The 19,648-nt window shown below is 41.0% G+C and overlaps 1 protein-coding gene across 6 annotated transcripts in view; it reads right to left on the reverse strand.

The window, feature by feature from the left end:
* The window catches only part of RPGR (retinitis pigmentosa GTPase regulator), a 55,510-nt gene that overhangs the window by 12,125 nt on the left and 23,737 nt on the right, over positions 1-19,648 (reverse strand). For 3 of the 6 annotated variants that reach the window (XM_045051286.1, XM_045051285.1, XM_045051287.1), the window contains exons 11-14: positions 18,841-19,012; positions 13,550-13,647; positions 13,139-13,204; positions 954-10,778 (exon numbers count right to left, since the gene is read on the reverse strand). In XM_045051286.1, the coding sequence (XP_044907221.1) occupies positions 8,364-10,778; positions 13,139-13,204; positions 13,550-13,647; positions 18,841-19,012 (2,751 nt within the window). In that variant the 3' untranslated portion in view covers positions 954-8,363. Of the gene's footprint in view, positions 1-138; positions 253-953; positions 10,779-13,138; positions 13,205-13,549; positions 13,648-18,840; positions 19,013-19,648 lie in introns of those variants that run through there. The other 3 variants (XM_004000399.6, XM_006943651.4, XM_045051288.1) reach the window with 2 other exon arrangements.

Raw genomic sequence — 19,648 nt, forward strand, 5'->3', positions numbered from 1 at the left:
TTATTCAGAGAAGTATTTCTGCTCCCAAAGGAAGTTGGGATCTGCCCTCTGTAGAGACCATGGAACCCACATACTTTCTCTTGGGCAGGATAGCAGGATTTAAGCACATATCATCATACCTTTCAGTGGTGTCAATACCTTTTCAACTGAGTTGTCACTGGCTTCATCTACAGCAACTTTTTTCTCGCCTTTCAGGTACTCATCAGTTTCATCCACGTCCTCTAGCTCTTCATCTTCCGAAAATTCATGATCCTGTGTCAAAATTGATAATCAGGGAGGAGTTAAGATTTTCTTTTTTAAAAAAGAGATTTGATATTGCTGTCATAAATAATTTCTACTATCTCAAAGAACACACAGAATATGGATTCAAATGCTGAAGTCAAAGAAATAAAACACTACATAATCTATGACGCATGTCAAGTTACTGTATTACCAGGGCTTTTATGCACATCGTTCTATTTCAACATTTTCAATGGCCAGGATTTCCAAAATTCTATCTGCATCTATGACAAGGTTAAACGGGGGAAAAAATTAAATATGCTTTTTGAGTTGTCTCAAAAGAATGCTTTTAAACTTTAGAGAAGTTAAAAAGCTTTCTACTGTAGCATAACATGATCACATCTATATATTATATTTATTTTCCAAAACATAGGGATTTAAAATCACTCCAGAAGTACAGTTCACCGATATTCATGAGAGAGAGTTAAGTATAATTACTTACATTCCAGGAAGAAGATAAAGGGACAGAGGCAGTTTAAATGCTCTGCTCTTGGTAATTTAAAGCAGAGGGAAAACCCAAACAGAGGCAGAACTTAGTCCATCTGGCTCCTGTCCAACGAATCCAAATTATAAGATAACCTGTCTATGGATTTGATACACATAGTAAATCATGTAATATTAAGTATAGGCAGAAAAATATTCGTTATGTTCCGAGTAACTTTACCCTATACTGAGATTTTTTTTTTTTTTTTTTTTTTTTTTTTTTGCAGTTTCGTATTTTGGGTGGAATACTGCTTATTTTTTGTCATTAAGGGATCAGGCTCCTTACTGGACTTTTTCCCTATGCTTTTCATTTATGCACTTCACTAAAGGCACAATGGCCCCTAAAATAGGTGAGGCAGTAAGTAACTTGTGCCACTTACTCCCATGAAGAATGTTTTTACAAAGTTCACATGGGCCATACCTGCCTCAGACGATACACACCCTTTATATCCCTTCAACACTATAACTAGCTTCTTATGGTCACCTTCCTAGTCACTATTTGGCCAAGGATAAGCTGGACACCCAAAGGAATCTTTTGTGGGTGGTTTGAAAATAATGCTTGTAATTAACTCATCTCTTTTCTGGCAAAAATACAAAATGTGAGAACTCGGGCTAGGGAGAAGATATGTTTAGATTTCGCACCTTAGTAACAGATGTAAGTGGCATCCTCAGGCCAGTAGCAAAAAGGGTGTGGCCTAACAGCACTGCCACTAAGGACAAGCAATCCAGAAGTGAAGGCTTGAGATTTAAAAGAGTTTCAGAAGTTGCTCTGGGAGGGCTTGACTTAGGTCAAGCAAAGGTCAGTGCATGTGAGAGGGGAAAGCGGGAGAGGAAAACAGGGTGCCAGGGTAGAGAGCTATATTAAAGGATGCGCTGCACATTTAGGTTGGGTAGGGTTAACTACAAGGTAGCTACCATTTACCAAGAATTTCTAAAGCTTTCTTTTTTTTTTTCCTAAGCAACTTCTATTGTATATTATGCCTAGCCATAAGCACATTATGAGTATGTAAAATGATCAAAGACTACTTTGGAGGGGAATGGGAAGCAGGATTACTGGATTTAGGATTGATGGCTGATAGACAGATGTATTCATGAATGTACATAAATGAAGGCCAACTAGAAAAGAACAGTGTTCCTGAGAAGGACAATTTCAGACTGACTGTCTCCCAGAGGGAGGGTCAGTGTGCTGTGTTCCAGCAAAGTCCTCTTCACTTGGAAAGTTCTGCTAGTTTAGCACCTGGGTCAACTCTAGCCATGCCAGTTAACTAAGATATTAATGTAACCATAGGACAATATCATGAGATTATACAAAGGAACATGACATTTTGCCCTATTTCAGAAATAAGCAAAACACTCATCTCTTTTATAATAAACTATAAATTTACTCATTAACTTTATGAAAATCTGCAACAACGAACAACTGCTGGAATGATACCGTCTTCTCAATTTGAGAAAGCTCTTAGAAACCATTTTCACTAGAAATCACATCAAGTGTAGCATGTTGCACTTAAGCACATTGAAAATTAATCTACTCACATCTGGACAACTACTTTAAATCACATACAGTACTTACCTTCAAACCGAAACAATTTAGGAGAGACTGGCAGAACACTATCATTTTACAAAGAGAAAGGGTAAAGTTTAAATACATTCTTGTCACCAGAAGCACATAAGACATAAAGCAGTCTAGGATGGTCAGTGGAAACGCATGTTGTGTTGGGACCACAGTGAAGAAGTGATTAGGCCTGGCTCTCGCAAGAGGACCGTTGTCTCATTGGTCAGACACAACACGGGGAGCTGCAGTCTTGGATCTGGCCCAGGGCCCACACGTTTTACATTTCTTACGGGAAATACCAAGAAACCAAACGTTCCTCGTGAGGTTTCAGCTGGCTTAAGAATACCATCATATCGTATACTTGAAAAACTAGAGGTTGCCATCAGAAACTGGCACAGTGGTCACCCTGGGGGGGGATGGAAAATGCCTGTAAGAGGGTTGAAGGGGAGCTACTGGGGAGCTGACAGTGTGCTCCTCCTTGATCTGGATGTTGACTATACGAACAGGTTCAATTTGTGGAAAATACACTGAGCTGGACATACATGCATGAGATATGATCTTTTCTGTATATATTATATTCCAATAAAGAGTTTTTTTTTTTTTTAAAGTTTTGAAAAGACACTGTAAAGTGTAAAATTTTGTGCTACAATTCTGGATTTGTGAGATGACTCAATGTCATATAGGGCAGACAATTTCCAGCTAGGTTAATAGAGCATTAAACTTTGTACCTACATCATACCAGGTGGGGAAGCGTATATCCTAAAAGCTCAATTTCAAGGTTTTTTAGGACAAGAGGGGTTAATATGTAACTTCATGTTTATACTACCCTAGAAATCACTGAGGCAGGAGGAGAGAAGGAAGGGCATTCAATACAAAGACCTAACTACTGCTTTCCAAGCTCTGCTCCACCAATCACGGCCTGAGCAAGGTGCCTAATTAATGTAACAGTTTCTCTGTTAAATGGGAAGATGACACTAGCAACACCTACCTCGGCGGGTTTATATCAAGATTAAAAAGATTATTTACAGAGAAAATAACAAAAGCAAAGGATAAGTATCTGTATATAAATATAAGCGATTTAAAAACATATTTGTGATGTAAGACTCCCTAGTATACACAGAGGACTATCAAAAAAAAAACCCCAAGATGACTGGACACCTTTTCACCATAATGTCCCAGATCTTATCATCAGAAAGTAATTGATTCAAAGTGTACACTTATTTGTTCTACCCTCTTAGACATACCCCTTGATTCTTGCCAGGAGCCCGGCACCTAGAGCAGCCCAGGGGAGAAGGCAGGGCCTGTCAGGAGCAGGCCAGGATGACACGGAAGTGGAGGGCCACTCTGACTGGGCTGTGGGCCAGTGGTGCCTCAGGTTTCCAAGAGAAGTTTGAAAAACACTGCTTCAGTATAGAATTCCTGGGTATTTCAATGTTGGCAATGGCCTCAAATGTTAAAAAAAATCACTGTGTATGCCAAACAAAGTAAGTCTGCAGGCCAGATTGCACCTATGGGCTCCCAGGTGGACCTCCAAATTATTGGCTTTGTCACTACTTTATAATCCCTAAACGTTTCCTTCTTTCTATGTACCAAAACCCTTGGCTCATTCCTAACCCAGTATTTTCACCGCCAAATCCATTCCAGTTTGACTCTGACAAGCAGGCCTGCAAAAGTGAATATAATGCCCGGCATACAGAACTTCTTGTTGGTAGGCAGTTGTTATGTGTGGAGTTATTCTTTAACCTATCTTGATTTAAAAAAAAAAAAAAAAAAACTTTAGGACACAGGGAAATCTGTTGTCCTGTGACAGCAGTGATGCCTAACTGTGTGAGTACCATCAGCTCTCACCATGCTTCAAATGTTGAGGATGACCCATGGACGGTGTGCATAGTTTCACTCTACCCCATATTTAAGGGTACATTTATCATTATTGCAACTCACTTCATTCCCACAGATCTGTCTTAAGCCAATTTGGGGGGGCAGGGAGGGTAGCTATGTGGTATTTACACAGAAGTCAGGTTCACAGGACTAGACTCACACATATCTGTCAGTGACCTGGAGATGCACGAGGGTAGTTCTGCACCTGACTTGATGGGAGTCAGAGGGGACAGAGTGACACAGGTTACCATTTGCTGAGTACCACTAACATGTTTCATGTGTTAACTATCCAAAGACCTTTCTCTTTATAAAAAGAAATAAGACTCAGAAAAGTCAAAAAAAAAAGAAAAAAGAAAAAGAAAACAAAAGCTTTTCCAGGTATTCACACAGCTTAATCTGTGAAGGGCTGGAGTTTTAAATGCAGGCCTACCAGGTGCCAGGGCCCAGGCTCTTTCCCAGCTCTGCTCAAATAATGTGAAAACCAGAACCGCCACCCTCAGAGCTGTTTCCCCCACTTGCTGAAACTCAGGGCACTGTGGGCTCTTCCTTTTTGATGATAAGCTCACTTCAAGATCCTATGCTTATATAGCCTCATATAGAGTAATCGCAGGTAAAAGTCTAAGATGGTTTTTCCCACGGCACCAAAGTCCCTGACCCTTTTTCTCTGCAAGGCAGGCTTCCTGGGGATCTCTCTTAGCAGGCAGTGTGGGCTCTTGCCTGGCCTCTGCCGGGCCTCTCCCAGACCTCTCTGCTGCCCTCCACCACTGCTTCCTTGGCTTGGGCGGCGCCTCGCTTTCCTAGAAAGTGTTCCTACCTGGCCTCCTTCTCAGATTTCCCTCGCTCAACCTCTCCGTTACCTACTGATGTTTCCTCAAACTCTGTCTTCAGTTCTCTTCCCTTGGCACACTGTGAGTGCCGCCTCTCACTCAACTCCGTGCTTTTAACTCCCCGTGGAAGTCGGTAATGCCCGGCCATCTCCCCTGAGCTCCAGGCCCAGACGTGTATCTATCCGCTGAACACCTCCTGGATGAACAGGGCCCAGCAGGTTCCTGAATCTACCCCTACTCCTCTGTGCTCAGCCTTGGTGAATGGCACACTTCCTACCCAGTTCTTCAAACAGAAACAAGAAAAGCTTGGCCTTTTCCCTCCCTCCAACTTACATCTCTTTACTAAGCCCTCCAATTCTATGCCTGAAGTTCTCTTGATAACACATGTCCCCGACTCTGTCCACACTGTTCTAGTTCAGCCCCTCTTCTGTCTCTGTCTGGTCCCCTAGAGCAGCCTAATTGGCATCCCTAGCTCTGGTCCTCTTCCTCTCCAACCCACCCTCCATACTGCTGCCAGAATGTTGCAAAAGGCCAAGTGTGATCATCTTACTCTTGCTGTTTAACAACTTTTATAAACACATAAGGCCCTTTGCCTCCTTATCCAGGACCAAAAGATACTCTAGGCTGCAGTCACACTGAAACACGCTCATGGCTCCCATCAGCCTAGAAAGCCACAGATTTGTTTTCAGATCCTATTTTTCTGTTTGGGTAGTCCTAGCTAAGAACACGGGGGTATTGGGAAACACAAGGGCACTGTTAAGCCACAGTTAGAGGCAGAGCCCGAGGAACTCCTTTTACCTGGTGTTCTTGCAAGCAATCTGTACCTACCTAATGTCCCTGACAGGTAAAAAGGCCACAGGAGTTGGACTACAAGCAGCCCTCATTTCTGGAGATCTACCTGATTTTGGAAAGCTTCTGTTCCCTTTTTGGTGCTTAGGTACACGCTTATTGGTTGAGTGAATCATAGGCACCAAGTATGAAGCCATATGTCAGGCACAACAGAAGGAATGAAGGAAGGAGGAATCAAAGTGCCTTCCTCTACGGCAGTCTTTTATCTTTATATACGTGAAGAGCAAGTTTACCTCTATAATGAAGTAACAGAAGACATTTCATTGCACTCACCTCAAGAGCTGCTATTCAGCGGCAGCAGATGTTTCTGTGGTACTCCTTCATAGCTTACCTTAAACTATTTTTCTGCCAGAGTCCTCACCTGGAACTGTAACTCAATGGACTCTACACACACAACTCACACTGGCCTCAGTAATGATCAGTGATAAATGACAAGAAAAGCTTGATCAACCAGCAGATGGCGATGACAAGGAATGGAACCGATTATTCCAAGCTATTTAACCAAGTACTAACTCACATCTCAAAATGACTAGGCCTGTGCTCTTCCGACCAGAACACCGTGCCTGCACGAGCTACCCTTCCTAAAAGAGCACAGAACATGTTTTTGGCCAGGGCAATGTGAAGAAATGGGCAGGAAATGCTGTTTAAAAGCGGCTCTCTAGACCAGTTCCAATACTGAGATGGGCACGTGGTAAGAACTCCATTTCAGCATTGCTGGCTGATGACGTCTTTGGTGCAAGAAGAATGTCCACACCTTTTACATTAGTAACTTGAGTGCAAGAGTTTCTTTTCTCCCTGAAGGCTTTTCCTTTATGAACTCCTCTTCAATCATCCATCTCACTTAATCATTTTAAGTCGACTTTTCAATAACCATGGTAGGCCCTTGAATTGACAACACGGCACATACACTTTGTCAAAGTACCAACTCTACCCCACTGGCACTTACTGACTGTGGTAGAATTTGGTAGAACCCTGCAATGCCAGATTAGCATATTTGGTTAGTTAGGGGCAGCAACCACGTATCCCTGCAGCTAAAACAAAATCTACAATTGCTCCTAGGAGTTTCTTCTCTTTGTATTCTAGTCTCTCTCCCCAGATTCTTGTTCACGGAGAATCAAATGCACAGAGGATCCCATTACACAAAATTCACAGGAAGTTTACCATCAAGATCTTCCTTGATAAAAGAAAGTATAAGAAATCCCTAATGCCCAAGATATGGAAGGGACTGGAGCAGTGAACCCATTGAAAATGGAGCTATGAATAAAGAACGATCTGGTTGCATTACACGAACTGAACATTGTAAGGGAAGATTGAATTTACACTAATAGAAATCCAGCCTCTCTAAAATTCAATACATGATGTTAGTTTCTCTTTCCACAAACAATTACTGATGGAATACACTTAATGTTTATTTTACTTAAAACATTCTGACAAGCAATAAACTGAGAATTACAGAACAGTCAGCGAAAAACAGGTTGAGGGTACATCATAGACACTGGGAATGAAGATTCTGACAGTACAGTTAAAGCTCAGAAGTTATAGTTTAGAAATACAGAATGACAGAAGAGACATTAAAGCCGTCCTAAGTTTCTAAGAGTCAAGAACAATATTTTATAGAAACTCAATTAATTTTAGAGTATAATTTTTCTTCCTTAAAAACCTCTTCTGCAAATAACAAACACGATGGGAGTAAATCAGCCTGTTAGAATGAAAGAGTCTGAGAGTTAAAAGGGATTGGAGTTCTGTCATCCAATCTACTCCATTTTACACATGAGGAAACTGAAGCCCAGTGAGGAGCTCTGCCTGGGCAATAAATACTTAAAAGTTGTACATACTTCCAGAATAGATGCTTAAGTTCATCTCCATTTCATGAGATACACTGCCAGTTGCCCAGACAGTAACTGAAAGACATCACATTACAACCTGAGCCCTGAATCCAGCTGTCACTTGGTAAACTGTTGCAAAAAGGACACATAAAAGGTAAAAAGACAGCACCACTTTTTAAAAATGTGAATCTTCCATTTTAGCTTTAGAAAGCCCTAAAAAATCTTCAGAAAATCTTATAAAATTATTCTATGTATAGGCAACTTGTAATCAGAGACTGAAAGAAATGTGTAAGAAATGAGATGTTTTCATAGCCCTTAAGGATCTGTGCCATCTTTAAAGGGGCCAGTTTGTATATACAGACGCAATACTCCTATAGTATACTCCGATTTTCTCACTCTGCCCTTAATGAGGAATATATAATGTTAACTATCTGCTATGACCATTTTCTAGTGATAGATTTATAGTTTAGAGGGAAAATATACCAAAATATTGGCTTAAGAGGAGCCAAATTTACCAGTGCTTTGTGCTGTCTTATCAGTCGTTACTGTACCACACATAAAGTGACCATGACATAAAATCAATTTAATACAATGTACTGAGCGCCTATTACGTGTAAAATGTTCAAATTATTTGGCTGGACAATATCAGGTCAAATTTAAAGCTTGTCACTTCAATTCTAAATAATGTGGCAATACATTGTTCCAGAATTTTTCGGAACCTGGTGGCCCATTTTCTAAAACTTGTTTTGACTGCACTGGCATTTTGAACCTCTGTACCTTGTGCTCTTTCCCCTTTCCCTCTGTGTTAGTAGTAAACTTTTTGGGGTATGCCTTATTTTTGCCATATCTCACAGACCCTTTGATTTTGCTCACTTTGTTGGACTCTCTTCCTTCACCCTGCCTTTCCTGCTTTTCCCTCTCTTCATCTCCTATCTCCTTGTATTTCCCTTCTTCTTCCTCATCGTCCTCTTTGTCTTCCCTCTCCCTCACTCCCCACTCTGCTTCCTCCCCCTCTCCTTCCTCCTCCCCTTCTTCCTCTTCCTTGTCCCCCTCCCCTTCCCCCCCTCTTTCTTCCTCTTCCTCCCCCACCTCTTCTTCCCCCTCGCCTTTCTTCTCTTCCTCCTCCCCTTCCCCCTCTCCTTCCTCCCCTTCCCCCTCTCCTTCCTCCCCCTCCTCCCCTTCCCCCTCTCCTTCCTCCCCCTCTTCCCCTTCCCCCTCTCCTTCCTCCCCCTCTTCCCCTTCCCCCTCTCCTTCCTCCCCGTCCTCCCCTTCCCCCTCTCCTTCCTCCCCTTCCCCCTCTCCTTCTTCCCCGTCCTCCCCTCCCCCCTCTCCTTCCTCCCCTCCCCCCTCTCCTTCCTCTCCGTCCTCCCCTCCCCCCTCTCCTTCCTCCCCCTCCCCCTCTCCTTCCTCCTCTCCCCCCTCTCCTTCATCCTCTTCCCCCTCCTCCTCTCCTTCCTCCCCTGCTTCCCCCACTTCTTCTTCCTCCCCTTCTCCCTCTCCTTCCTCCGCTTCTCCCTCTTCTTCTTCCCCTTCACTTTCTCTTTTCTTTCCTTCATCCTCTCCTTCCTCCTCTCCAACCTCCTCCCCTTCCTCTTCTCCTTCCTCTTCCCCTTCCCCCTCTTCCTCCACCCCTTCTTCCTCTTCTTTCTCTGCTTCTCCCTCTCCTTCCCCTTCTCCTTCCTTCCCTTCCCCCTCTGCTTCCTCCTCTCCTTTCTCTGCCTCTCCCTCTCCTTCCCCTTCCTCCTCCTCCTCCTCTTCTTCTTCCCCTTCTCCCTGTCCTTCCTCTTGAGCTTCTTCCTCTTTCCTTTCTCCCTCCTCCTTGCCTTCTTTCTCTTCTTCCTCTTCCCTGTCTTCTTCCCCTTCTCTCCCCTCCCCTTCCTTTTCATCTCTTTGCCCCTCCCCTTCCCCTGTCCCTTTATGGTCTTGTTCCCTCTCCCTTTGGTCCTGGTCCTCCTCCTCTTCTAGGTCTTTCTCTCCCTTATCCAGGCTCTCTGTTTCTCCTCTTCCCTCGTCTTCCTCCTCTTCCCCCTCCTCACTCTGACTCTGTTCCACTCCAGAATTTCCCTCCCGCTGGATTCCCCCCTCACCTCCAGCTTCAGGCACATCCTCCTCCACCTCTCCCCCTGGCTTTCCCTTGCCCTCACTCACCTCAGTTCTGTCTGTAAGGTCGTCTGACAGGATCTCTATTTCCTTCTCCTCTTTTCCTTCGGGCACCTCCACATTTTCCTCATTTGCATCTACCTCTTGCTTCTCTATTTCACTTCCTTCTGACTCCTCTGTGCCTTCCTGCTCCTCTGGGATCTCTGACAAGTGCCCAAAGTTAAAATTATATTTTGTGATGAATGTGGACATTCTGTGTTCAGTCTCTTCCTCATGCCTTTGTTGAATAAATTTCCTGCTATACCACAAGTTTTGGTCAGTTTCCACTTCATCATCCTCTTTCTCTCCGCTACTAAATTCTACTGACTCGGGCTGCTCAGAGTCATCAGTGATACCTTGCTGACTTTCACTTTCTCCTTCCATGTAACCGTCTGACCCTATAGATTCTCTTTCACTGTCAAAGATCCCATCTTGCTTGTTCCTCTTAACGTGCTTAACAAAGCGTTTACTCTCTTCATCCTCAATATCCACATCTCTATTTGGTAAGTCGTCAAAGAACATATTCATAGTTCTTAAATTCTCTTCACTTTGTCTCATATCCTTCAGACCTGCCATTTCCGGCAGCTCAGCTCCTCTCTCAGACACTGCTTCTTCCGTTTCTGAGTCCTTCAGACTTTTGCCTCCATCACTTTCCCGTTCTATCTCTCTGCCATCAGGTGGGTAAATACCGTGCTTGCTCTCACATCTAAATATCTCTTTGCGCACACCCTTGGCATGGGTGTCAGCCTGAGGCCCCGGCTGGCCCCACTCCTCACCTAAGTCCTCATACGAAAACGCGCGCCCAGTCCCAGGTACTGGCAGCATGTACGTTCCCTTTGCCACCAGCTGTCTATATACTTTCCCCTCTTTCACCGTTCTGGACGTCTCTTCACTTGCACGCTCTTTACTATGCTGCTCCAGTTTCTCGACTGTTTCTTGTTTCTGCAAATTTTGTGAAATAATTGTCATATGACTGTTAATTGACAAAGGTTAACTTATCTGCTACAAAATACCGCCAAGATTCTGCAACACTCTTAAGTGTCGCTGGCAGAATAAAAAGCGTCCAGTTTGACCAGATGCTTTGCTCAGGTGTCGCTTTCTCTAGAGATGATTTATGCTACTCTCTAAGTCTACGGGGCAGCCGGTTCTGCTGTGGTACCGTATCTCTGCGTCTAACCTGCACATTCTTACCACCTGCTTCCGTTTGGCCATTACTCACACAGTACCATCGATATTTCTTCCCTACCCCTTTTCTCATCCTGAATCAATTCTCAAATGGAGTACACTTCCAGACTGATTCTGCAGAATAGTAAAATGTACACTTAAATGTACACTTAAAATGTACACTTAAAAATGTACACTTAAAATGTACACTTAAAATGTACACTTAAAAATGTACACTTCTCTTCCATGCAGTGCAGTTTCGTTTTTTCCTACCTTCCCTAGTATTTTAATTGTCAAACTGTGATTGGTCTTTTGATTCCATGAACTTCCCAAAACAAAATAAATGAAAACATGAAATTGTTACAAAATAGAACAAATGAATAGCTTATCTCTACAAGAAAAATCTGAAATGAAAACAACAAATGAAATCTTCTTATCCACATACTAGATAATATCATCTTTCTTTTCAAAACAATTCTTTGGGTTTTCAAATTTTTAACCCTTTCCTTTTATCTATTGTATTCTTTAATTATAAAAACTTGCATATGTAAAAGAAACCACTATGAGGAAAAAATACTTCAGGTAAAATGTAAGATTTTTATAAAAGTTATGAAACTAAACATTGTGACTCAAATGATACATTAAGAATATAAAATTAATTTCCTGCTGGACAAAATAAGGTAAAAATCAAATTGTTGGCCTAAATTCTACAAGCTAATGAATTGAAATATTTGATGAATTCAGCTCTCTGGATTGTAAAATCTCATGAAATCAAGTTTTAAAAATTGGCATGAGTGCTAGGCCTAGGAAGAGGTCATTTTTTTTTTTTTTGCTTAAAAATTTATTAAAACAGCACAAGTTAAAAATTAATATATGGAAACACTAAAATAAATCTTTTTCTGTTCACTAGAATAGGTCTTGTCAGGCTTCTACTTAAAAGGACTATGTGTATAAAATATATCTCAGTTTAAAAGGAAATGATTTCCTTTTCTGTTTGTTCTAGGTCCTATTTACAAAGTCACAATTCTTTCCAGAGCCCTAAAGAGAGACGGAGGCCCAGATGCCAGAAATGATTTCTACATGCATGTGTCTTTATTTCCCTAGTACAGTAAGGCAGCACGGAAGAGGAGAGCCTCGGGTCTAAAAGAGGAAGAAAATACACAGGAAAGATATCTGCGTGGAAGTATAGTCAGTCAACATTCGCTGGGCTTCCTCGGTGTATGACGACAACAGCTCTCCCATATTCAAAAGGAATGTTGTTATTGGCCAGGCCTCTCAGCAAACGAGAGATAAGACTAAATGAAGACTGGCACTAAATTTTTATAATTCAGCGAGACTCTCTTGCATTTTGGTTAAGGAGTTTTAGTTTATTAATGTGGCAAAGGCACTGAAAATGGAAATGAAATGTTTTCTATAAGCCTTCTTCCTTCAATTTATATTTCTCCAATTTACTTTTCTAATCGCCAAACCCCTCTCCTCCTTTCACCTCACTGGTCCTCAAAGCCAGGAGAAGCAAAGGATTTTAGGGCAGGCCTTTATCTTGACAGGGCTGTGAAAACCAGACTATCCCTTCCTTTTGCTGTTCATTTGTTATTCATTAAAAGCCTCCCTTTATCACCCAAGCATGGTTTCTGATTAATTTCCAAATGTTTAATTCTGTTTTTATGCTAGCAATTCCTTGACAGATTAAAACCCATTCCACACATTGGAAAAGCAATTATCAAATATTTTCACTAAAACCAGCAAATTTCAGAGCTAGAAAAGACCTTTTAGGTCAGCATGGTAACTCAACCAAAGTCCTACTCAACCCAAGTCTGAGAATTGTTCCGATAAACAGTAGCCTCTTCCAGTATTTAGGAAGTGCCGTAATAATCCTTTGCTTTGATGGTAAGAAAATACTGCTATTATGACTTGTTAGTGATACCAATGAAATTCTGTCACTCTTTCTGCACCACAGGAAATATATTCCAACAGAACAGACCCAAATTGAGGTTATCTACAATGTATTCCTGTGTCTGTTAAAATCTAAAGTAAGTGAATACTTATCTTTCATGTGTTCTTTCTAGAAACCTTTCAACAAAAAATGTAATTTAAACTGTTCTTACCCACAATAATGAAAATAAGTCTCCATATTTTACCTTTTGTTTTTGAACTGGTGATAATTTTAATGACTTTTCATTGGAATTCAGGCTCATCATATGTGTCTGAAATAAATAAAAAAATATGTTCTAAAAAGAATACTATGTATAGAATTACACATTTACACATTCTAATGTATATATGAAATTAACACAAAACAGTTCAGATAGTAATATAATCAACTCTCAACTGCATACTAATGTTATGAGGACTGAAAGTAATTGTATTTGTATGAAATCTGTATCTCAATAAAATAATGTGTAACATAAAAATAACAAGCAAAATGAAAACAAAACCAAAATCAAAAGCTTTTGTGATGCATTTAACAGTATAGGAAGTATACACACATATGAATACATGATGAACTAAAATTCAAAGAAATCTATATAGATAAATAAGAAAACCATTACCATATTTAAGACATCAGTAGTTTCTCCAAGGCTTTCTGAATCTGTTGCTGAAGAAATGTCTGTCTCTTTCTCTGTGGTCATTTTATCTTGAAAATAATCTGATTCAAAGGGAAAAGGGAAAACCAGATTTCAATGGAAAACTGAAAGACAACTAGACAATAAATTATTCCATAATGTAAAGTGCAGACATAATTTTACTAAAGTCCTTTAACTTCATGTTTAGGGAACTGAACAGAATTCATTCATAGTGATAACAGGTTTTAAAGTCTCTTTCTGAAAGTTGAAAGGTTTTGATGCTGATAACAACTGCTACGTTCATATGAACGGGCAAACACTATTCCTTTGGGAGATGTACTACCCAGGTATCAAGCACTGTGACAGCCAGTCCCTAAAAGGGGCCCCAGTGACCCACATCCTCCTGGTATGTGTGCCCTTGTGTTGTTCCCTTCCACATTTTACCAGGCTGATCTGTATGGCCAATAAAATAAAGCTGACACAATTGTAATGTCAATGCAGTTTACATCTTGGTCCCCCCGCCCCGTCTTTCTCTCTTGCATCCCTTTCTCTGGGGGAAGCCATGCTAGGAGCATTCCTAGGGAGAAGTCCACGTGCTGAGGAAGTAAAACCTCCTGCCAATCGCCACATGAGTGAACATGGAAGAGGATCCTTCAGCCCCAATTGAGCCTTCAGATGACTACAGCCCCATCTGACAGCATGATTGTAACTGCAGGAAACACTCTGAGCCAGAACCCCTCAGCTGGGCTGCACCTGGATTCTTGGCCCTCACAAACTCTTAGATAAGTTTTAAGGTCACTTGTTATGTAGAAAAAGATAACTAGTACAAGCACCTACAAACTTGCATGGAAAACTGTAAGGTTATTACATCATAAAGCAGATCATTAAAACTTATGAGCTTGGGGCACTGGGTGGCTCAGTCAGTTAAGCATCCGACTTCGGCTCAGGTCATGACGTCACGGCTCGTGGGATCAAGCCCCGGGTCGGGCTCTGTGCTGACAGCTCAGAGCCTGGAGCCTGTTTTGGATTCTGTGTCTCCCTCTCACTCAATGCCCCTCCCCCGCTCATACTTTGTCCCTCCCTCTCTCTCAAAAATAAACACCAATAAAAAAAAGACTTATGAGCTCTACTTGACCTTACATTTTTCTCATTTACTCTGCCTGCATTTAGCACCTGTATACATATTTGAGAGGAACTTCTGAATGAAGTCTTCGCTGAAAACACCAGTCCCCACTGATCCGTTCCTTGTAAATACATTCAATTCAAATGAGCAAATAACCAGTTTGTGCTTATTCCATGTGAGGTACTATGCGGGAGATAATCAACTTAAGTAACTACTATTTCTTAATGAACTTACAGTCTAGAAGGGAATATAAAATATGTGATATATCGGCATGAGAAATCACACCCGAATGTTGGGAATCAGGAAATATTTCACTGAAGAGGTGCAGGGAAGAGTGAGCAGAATTCTGAGAGGAGTAGATGAAGTGGGCAGAGAAGAAAAGGAAGCCCAGCACTAAGAGAAGTGGCAGAATGGCTTGTAATGAAGGCTTTCCATGTGCTGGGAGCGCATGCCTTCATACATGTTGAGTGACCTCCATGACAACAAGAGAGGTAAGTAGTGTATCTCCGTTTCACAAATTATTAAGTGCCAAGTGTCAATGTCAGGTCTGTCTTGACTTCACAGCTTTTCCGCTAAGTCTGACTGTGAAGAGCTCGGTTTGATCAAGATTAGGAGCTGGTAAACTATTTCTGTAAAAGGCCACATAGCAAACATTTTAGGCCTTGTGGCCATATAGTCTCTGTCCTAATGACTCAAACGCTGCTACTGTAGTGGAAAAGCAGCCATAGGCAATACATAAAGGAATGGCACGACTGAGTTCCAATAAAACTTTACTTACAAAAATAAGCAGCTGGCTAGATTCGGCTCATGAGCTGTAGATTACAGACCTGTGACCTAAATTAAGGTTATAAGAAAAAGACTATTGACAGATGAAGCTAGAAAAGCATGTTGGGAGTTATATGGGGAAACTTACACTTAATTAAAAAAATATTAGGGATTCTCAGAAGACACTGGAACAGACAGGAAATGAACTGTGCCTGAGGAAGGTTAACATAGGAAACGCTAAGCAGGATAGTTTGGAGACGGCAGAGAATGGAGGTTTGGAAAAGAGACAGTAGATCATTTAAGCTTTGCCTTATACCTGACTGAGAAAATAGAAGTCATCAGACCTGATCTGCCTTATCTTCCCACCAACAAATGTACACATTTACCTCAACTTTCCTGTTAAAATATAGGATGTGTCTTTCCTCTTATCCAAGACTGCTCGGTATGCCAGCCCCACTCTCCTCAAGAGTTTTGCACTTTGGAGATTATCGCTCTCGTGTGCTACCAATCCATCTGGGACTACTGGCTCGTGTCCATTAGCATACAAAAATGCTCTAACATTTTCCATTGACCCCACATCTCCCTCTAACTGCCAGCCCTTTTCTCCACTCCTCTTCATGACTAATATGCAAAAGGGTTATCTACACACCCCATCTCTTCACTTCCTCATTTCCCATTCATGCATCAACTCTAAACACTCTGGTTTCTGCCCTCATCTTCCCCTGGAACTACTTGTGTCAAGATCACCGGTGTTCTCCACGATGCCAGATCCATGGGATGCTTCTTTGAGCTTTTTCCATGACCTCTGAGCAGTACTTTGAATTCAGGACCCTACTCTCTCCTGATTTCCCTCTTCTTACCCTACTGGCTGATGGAGCTTCTCTGCTGGCTCTTCCTCCCAAACACTCTAAATGTTAGATGTTTTTAGGGCGAAATCCTGGGCTCTCTTCTCTAGCTAATAGGTGATTCTACCTATCAGGTGATTTCACCAAGTCCCACGGGTTGCAAATACCATCTCTGTGTTGTCTGGGTTCCAAAGTTATCTCTCTAGTTCAGACCTCTCTTCTGAACTTTAGGCTTGCATCTTCAACTGCCTGCTCAATATTTCTGCTTCGATGTCTCACAGGTATCTCAAACTCAATTTTTAATTTTTCCTTCAAGCTTGCCAACCATCTTCTTGCCTAGGAACCATCCTTGATTCTTCCCTTTCCTTCATATCTATGTGTAATCCATTAATAAGGTTGGCAAATCCAGTTAGTTCTGTCTAAAATGTATGTCCAATCTGCCCCCTTCTCTCCATCTCCACAGCAAACACCTTGGACCACACACTGATGTCTCCTGCAAAAGGCTGCTAAATGTTCTTCCTACTTTTGGTCTTTCCTCCCTACAATCCATACAGAGGCAAAGGGAGCATCTTAATATGTAAATTGGATTGGAGCACATCACTCCACTGTTTAAAACCCTTTAATGACTTTCTATTGCACTTAAGAAAAACACTCAAATAAAATAGGCTTCTCACAGCCTATAAAATCATGAATACTTTCCCATTCTTTCTTCAGCATCTTTCTAGCCTTTTCCCCCACTGTCTAGCTCCAATGGTCTTCCTTCCTTTTCTTATAAACTGCCTCCAAACCTTTGCCTACATTATTTTCCTTGCCTAAAATGCATATCATCCTCTCTCTTCATGTGGCTGTCTTTCTTATTCTTTATGTTTTAGCTTAAATGTCACCTTCTCAGCAAGATCTTCCCTGACCTTTCTACCTCCCCGATAAATACTGAAGTCTGCAAATAATTTAGAAAAAGTCACATTATATGTTAGACGTAACTTTCAGAATACTTTGTAGACACTTTTAGCAAACAGCCACAAAAAGATAAGGGATCACTTTTCTTTTGGATCTAGCTACAAAACTCTGTACATGTTCACATTCAAATCTCTTAAGGTAGGAAACGACTTCCCCCAAACTGTAAACTTCTCTTTTCCCTGTACACACTGTTGTTAGACTCGGCTTTTTCCATGTACAGGACAGAATGGTGCCAGTGATTCTTATCTCAAAAGGAATCATACAAAAGTTGTGTGTGAGATGCAAGAAACCAGCTCCTTACAAAGGTCCTGGTTGTAGATAATATTCTATTCTCATGGCATACAATTCTTGCTTTTATGACCTCAACTTCTGTCTACGTTCTTGATCCCAAAGACACTAAAAATTCTCTGTGCCGTGGTTCTTAATTCCAGATGCCCAAATTATCTTAATTCCAAACCTACTGCTTACTCTGATCTCTTGGGTCCTGGCTTCTTACCCTGCCCCTACTATCCAAGCACATTCTCTGCAGTAACATACATACCCTCTTAAGATACATAAATACCTGTAAACAAAATTACCTAGAAGAGGACTACATAGCCAAGGAGCTGGGATTACAATTTAAAACATTAAATGGGGGTGTCTGGGTGGCTTAGTCAGTTAAGCGTCCGACTCTGATTTTGGCTCGGGTCATGGTATCATGGTTTGTGAGATCAAGCCCCATGTCGGGCTCTGCACTGACAGCACGGAACCTGCTTGGTATTCTTTCTCCCCTTCTCTCTGCCCCTCCCCTGCTCACGCTCTCCTTCTATCTCAAAATAAATAAACGTTAAAAAAATAAAACATAAAATGTATATCTAATAGGCAGTGAGGTAGAGGTGTTAATAATAACCAAGATTACACTTACAAAGAGGTTCCTAGAGGTGCTAGGCTCAATGCTAAGTATTTTATATACCGTATCTCATTTAATCTCAATCACTCTCTAAAGAAGTATTAGACTCATTTCAAAGATAGGGAAACTAAGTCTCAGAGAAATTAAGTAACTTTCCCAAAGTAAATCACACAGTCAATAAATGTCAGAGCGGACATCCCACTCCAGGTCAACTGAACCCCATACCCCATGCTCTTAACCACTATGCTATACTATCTAAACGCAGGACTTCACATAGGTCCAGAAGACTAGTATTCAAATCCTGCTCACTTCATTTATAAGCTGAGTGGCTGTGACCAAGTCACTCAGTCTCTTCAAACCTTGCATTTCTTATCTATAAAAATAACAAATTTATTAACTCCCACCTATTTCATGGAATTGCTTCAGGATTTAAAGGAGATGATATAAGAGAAGGTACTATGTGTATTATACATTGCTCTATAAAAATACACTGCTATTGTTACACGGGATTTCTAGGGTCACTTACGATGCTCTGTATTTGTAAGAGTATTCCTGGACTTGAGCTCAGATAAGAGATGTCAGCCTCTAACTAGGAAGACAATTTAACTAATTGACAAAAACAGCTTAAGATAAACATGAAAACAACAGAAATAAAAGGTACATTTCTTGTGTGAGCCTGCAGAGTATCAGATGTTACCTGGTTCCATTGGCTGCATGAGGTCCTCATCTTCAGGTATCATGGTCTCTGGCAGATTAATTGCAGACATATGGAAAGGAAATGGAATGGGGGAAAAGCAAACAGGTGGCACAGGAATCCCTTCAAGTGGAGGTAGTGTTCGTGTTATTCGAAAAGAGTCGGGCGATTTCTCCTTTAAAATAAACAGGTTAAATAAACAGAGGATGTTTTTAATATTGATATAAACTGTTCTCCAGTTGCTAAAAATATTTAAGAAAGAGACTTCAAAGTTGCCCACTGTCCCACATTCATTTTTAAATAATCCCCAAGAACTCAAAAATGTTTTGTTCTGTTCTCTCTGTATCTAAATTGCTCTAAATTGTTAAGTTAGAAGCCTGTTTTTCACATGATGGGGAAAAGCGTATATGTATTTTCTCTGCTAGGAAACAAAAAATCAGTCATGAGGCCTAAACAAAAAGAGTAACTCCAAAACACTGATATTTCTCAATCTTTCTATATATGCTTTTTCATAACAAAAAGTCAAACTTAACCTTTTTACTTCAAAAGGAAAATGTTTTGGAACTTAATTTTTGTAAAAAAGAATGTCCCCTTTAAAATTATTTGACATTTTTTTTTAAATATTGTTATTGAAATAATCATTTTAAAGCTGAATGAGAACCTCTAAATCTCAATGAGAAAGAACACTCCCTATCTCGAACGGAAGTCCTTATTTCTGTTTCCTACATTTCATTGTTTATAATGGATAACCTTCCACAGCTCACGAGGTATAGCCAACAGATAAAAAGCAAAGTAGAATCAATGCACATAG

Source organism: Felis catus, chromosome X, assembly GCF_018350175.1.
Source record: "Felis catus isolate Fca126 chromosome X, F.catus_Fca126_mat1.0, whole genome shotgun sequence".
NCBI classification, from domain to species: Eukaryota; Metazoa; Chordata; class Mammalia; order Carnivora; family Felidae; genus Felis; species Felis catus.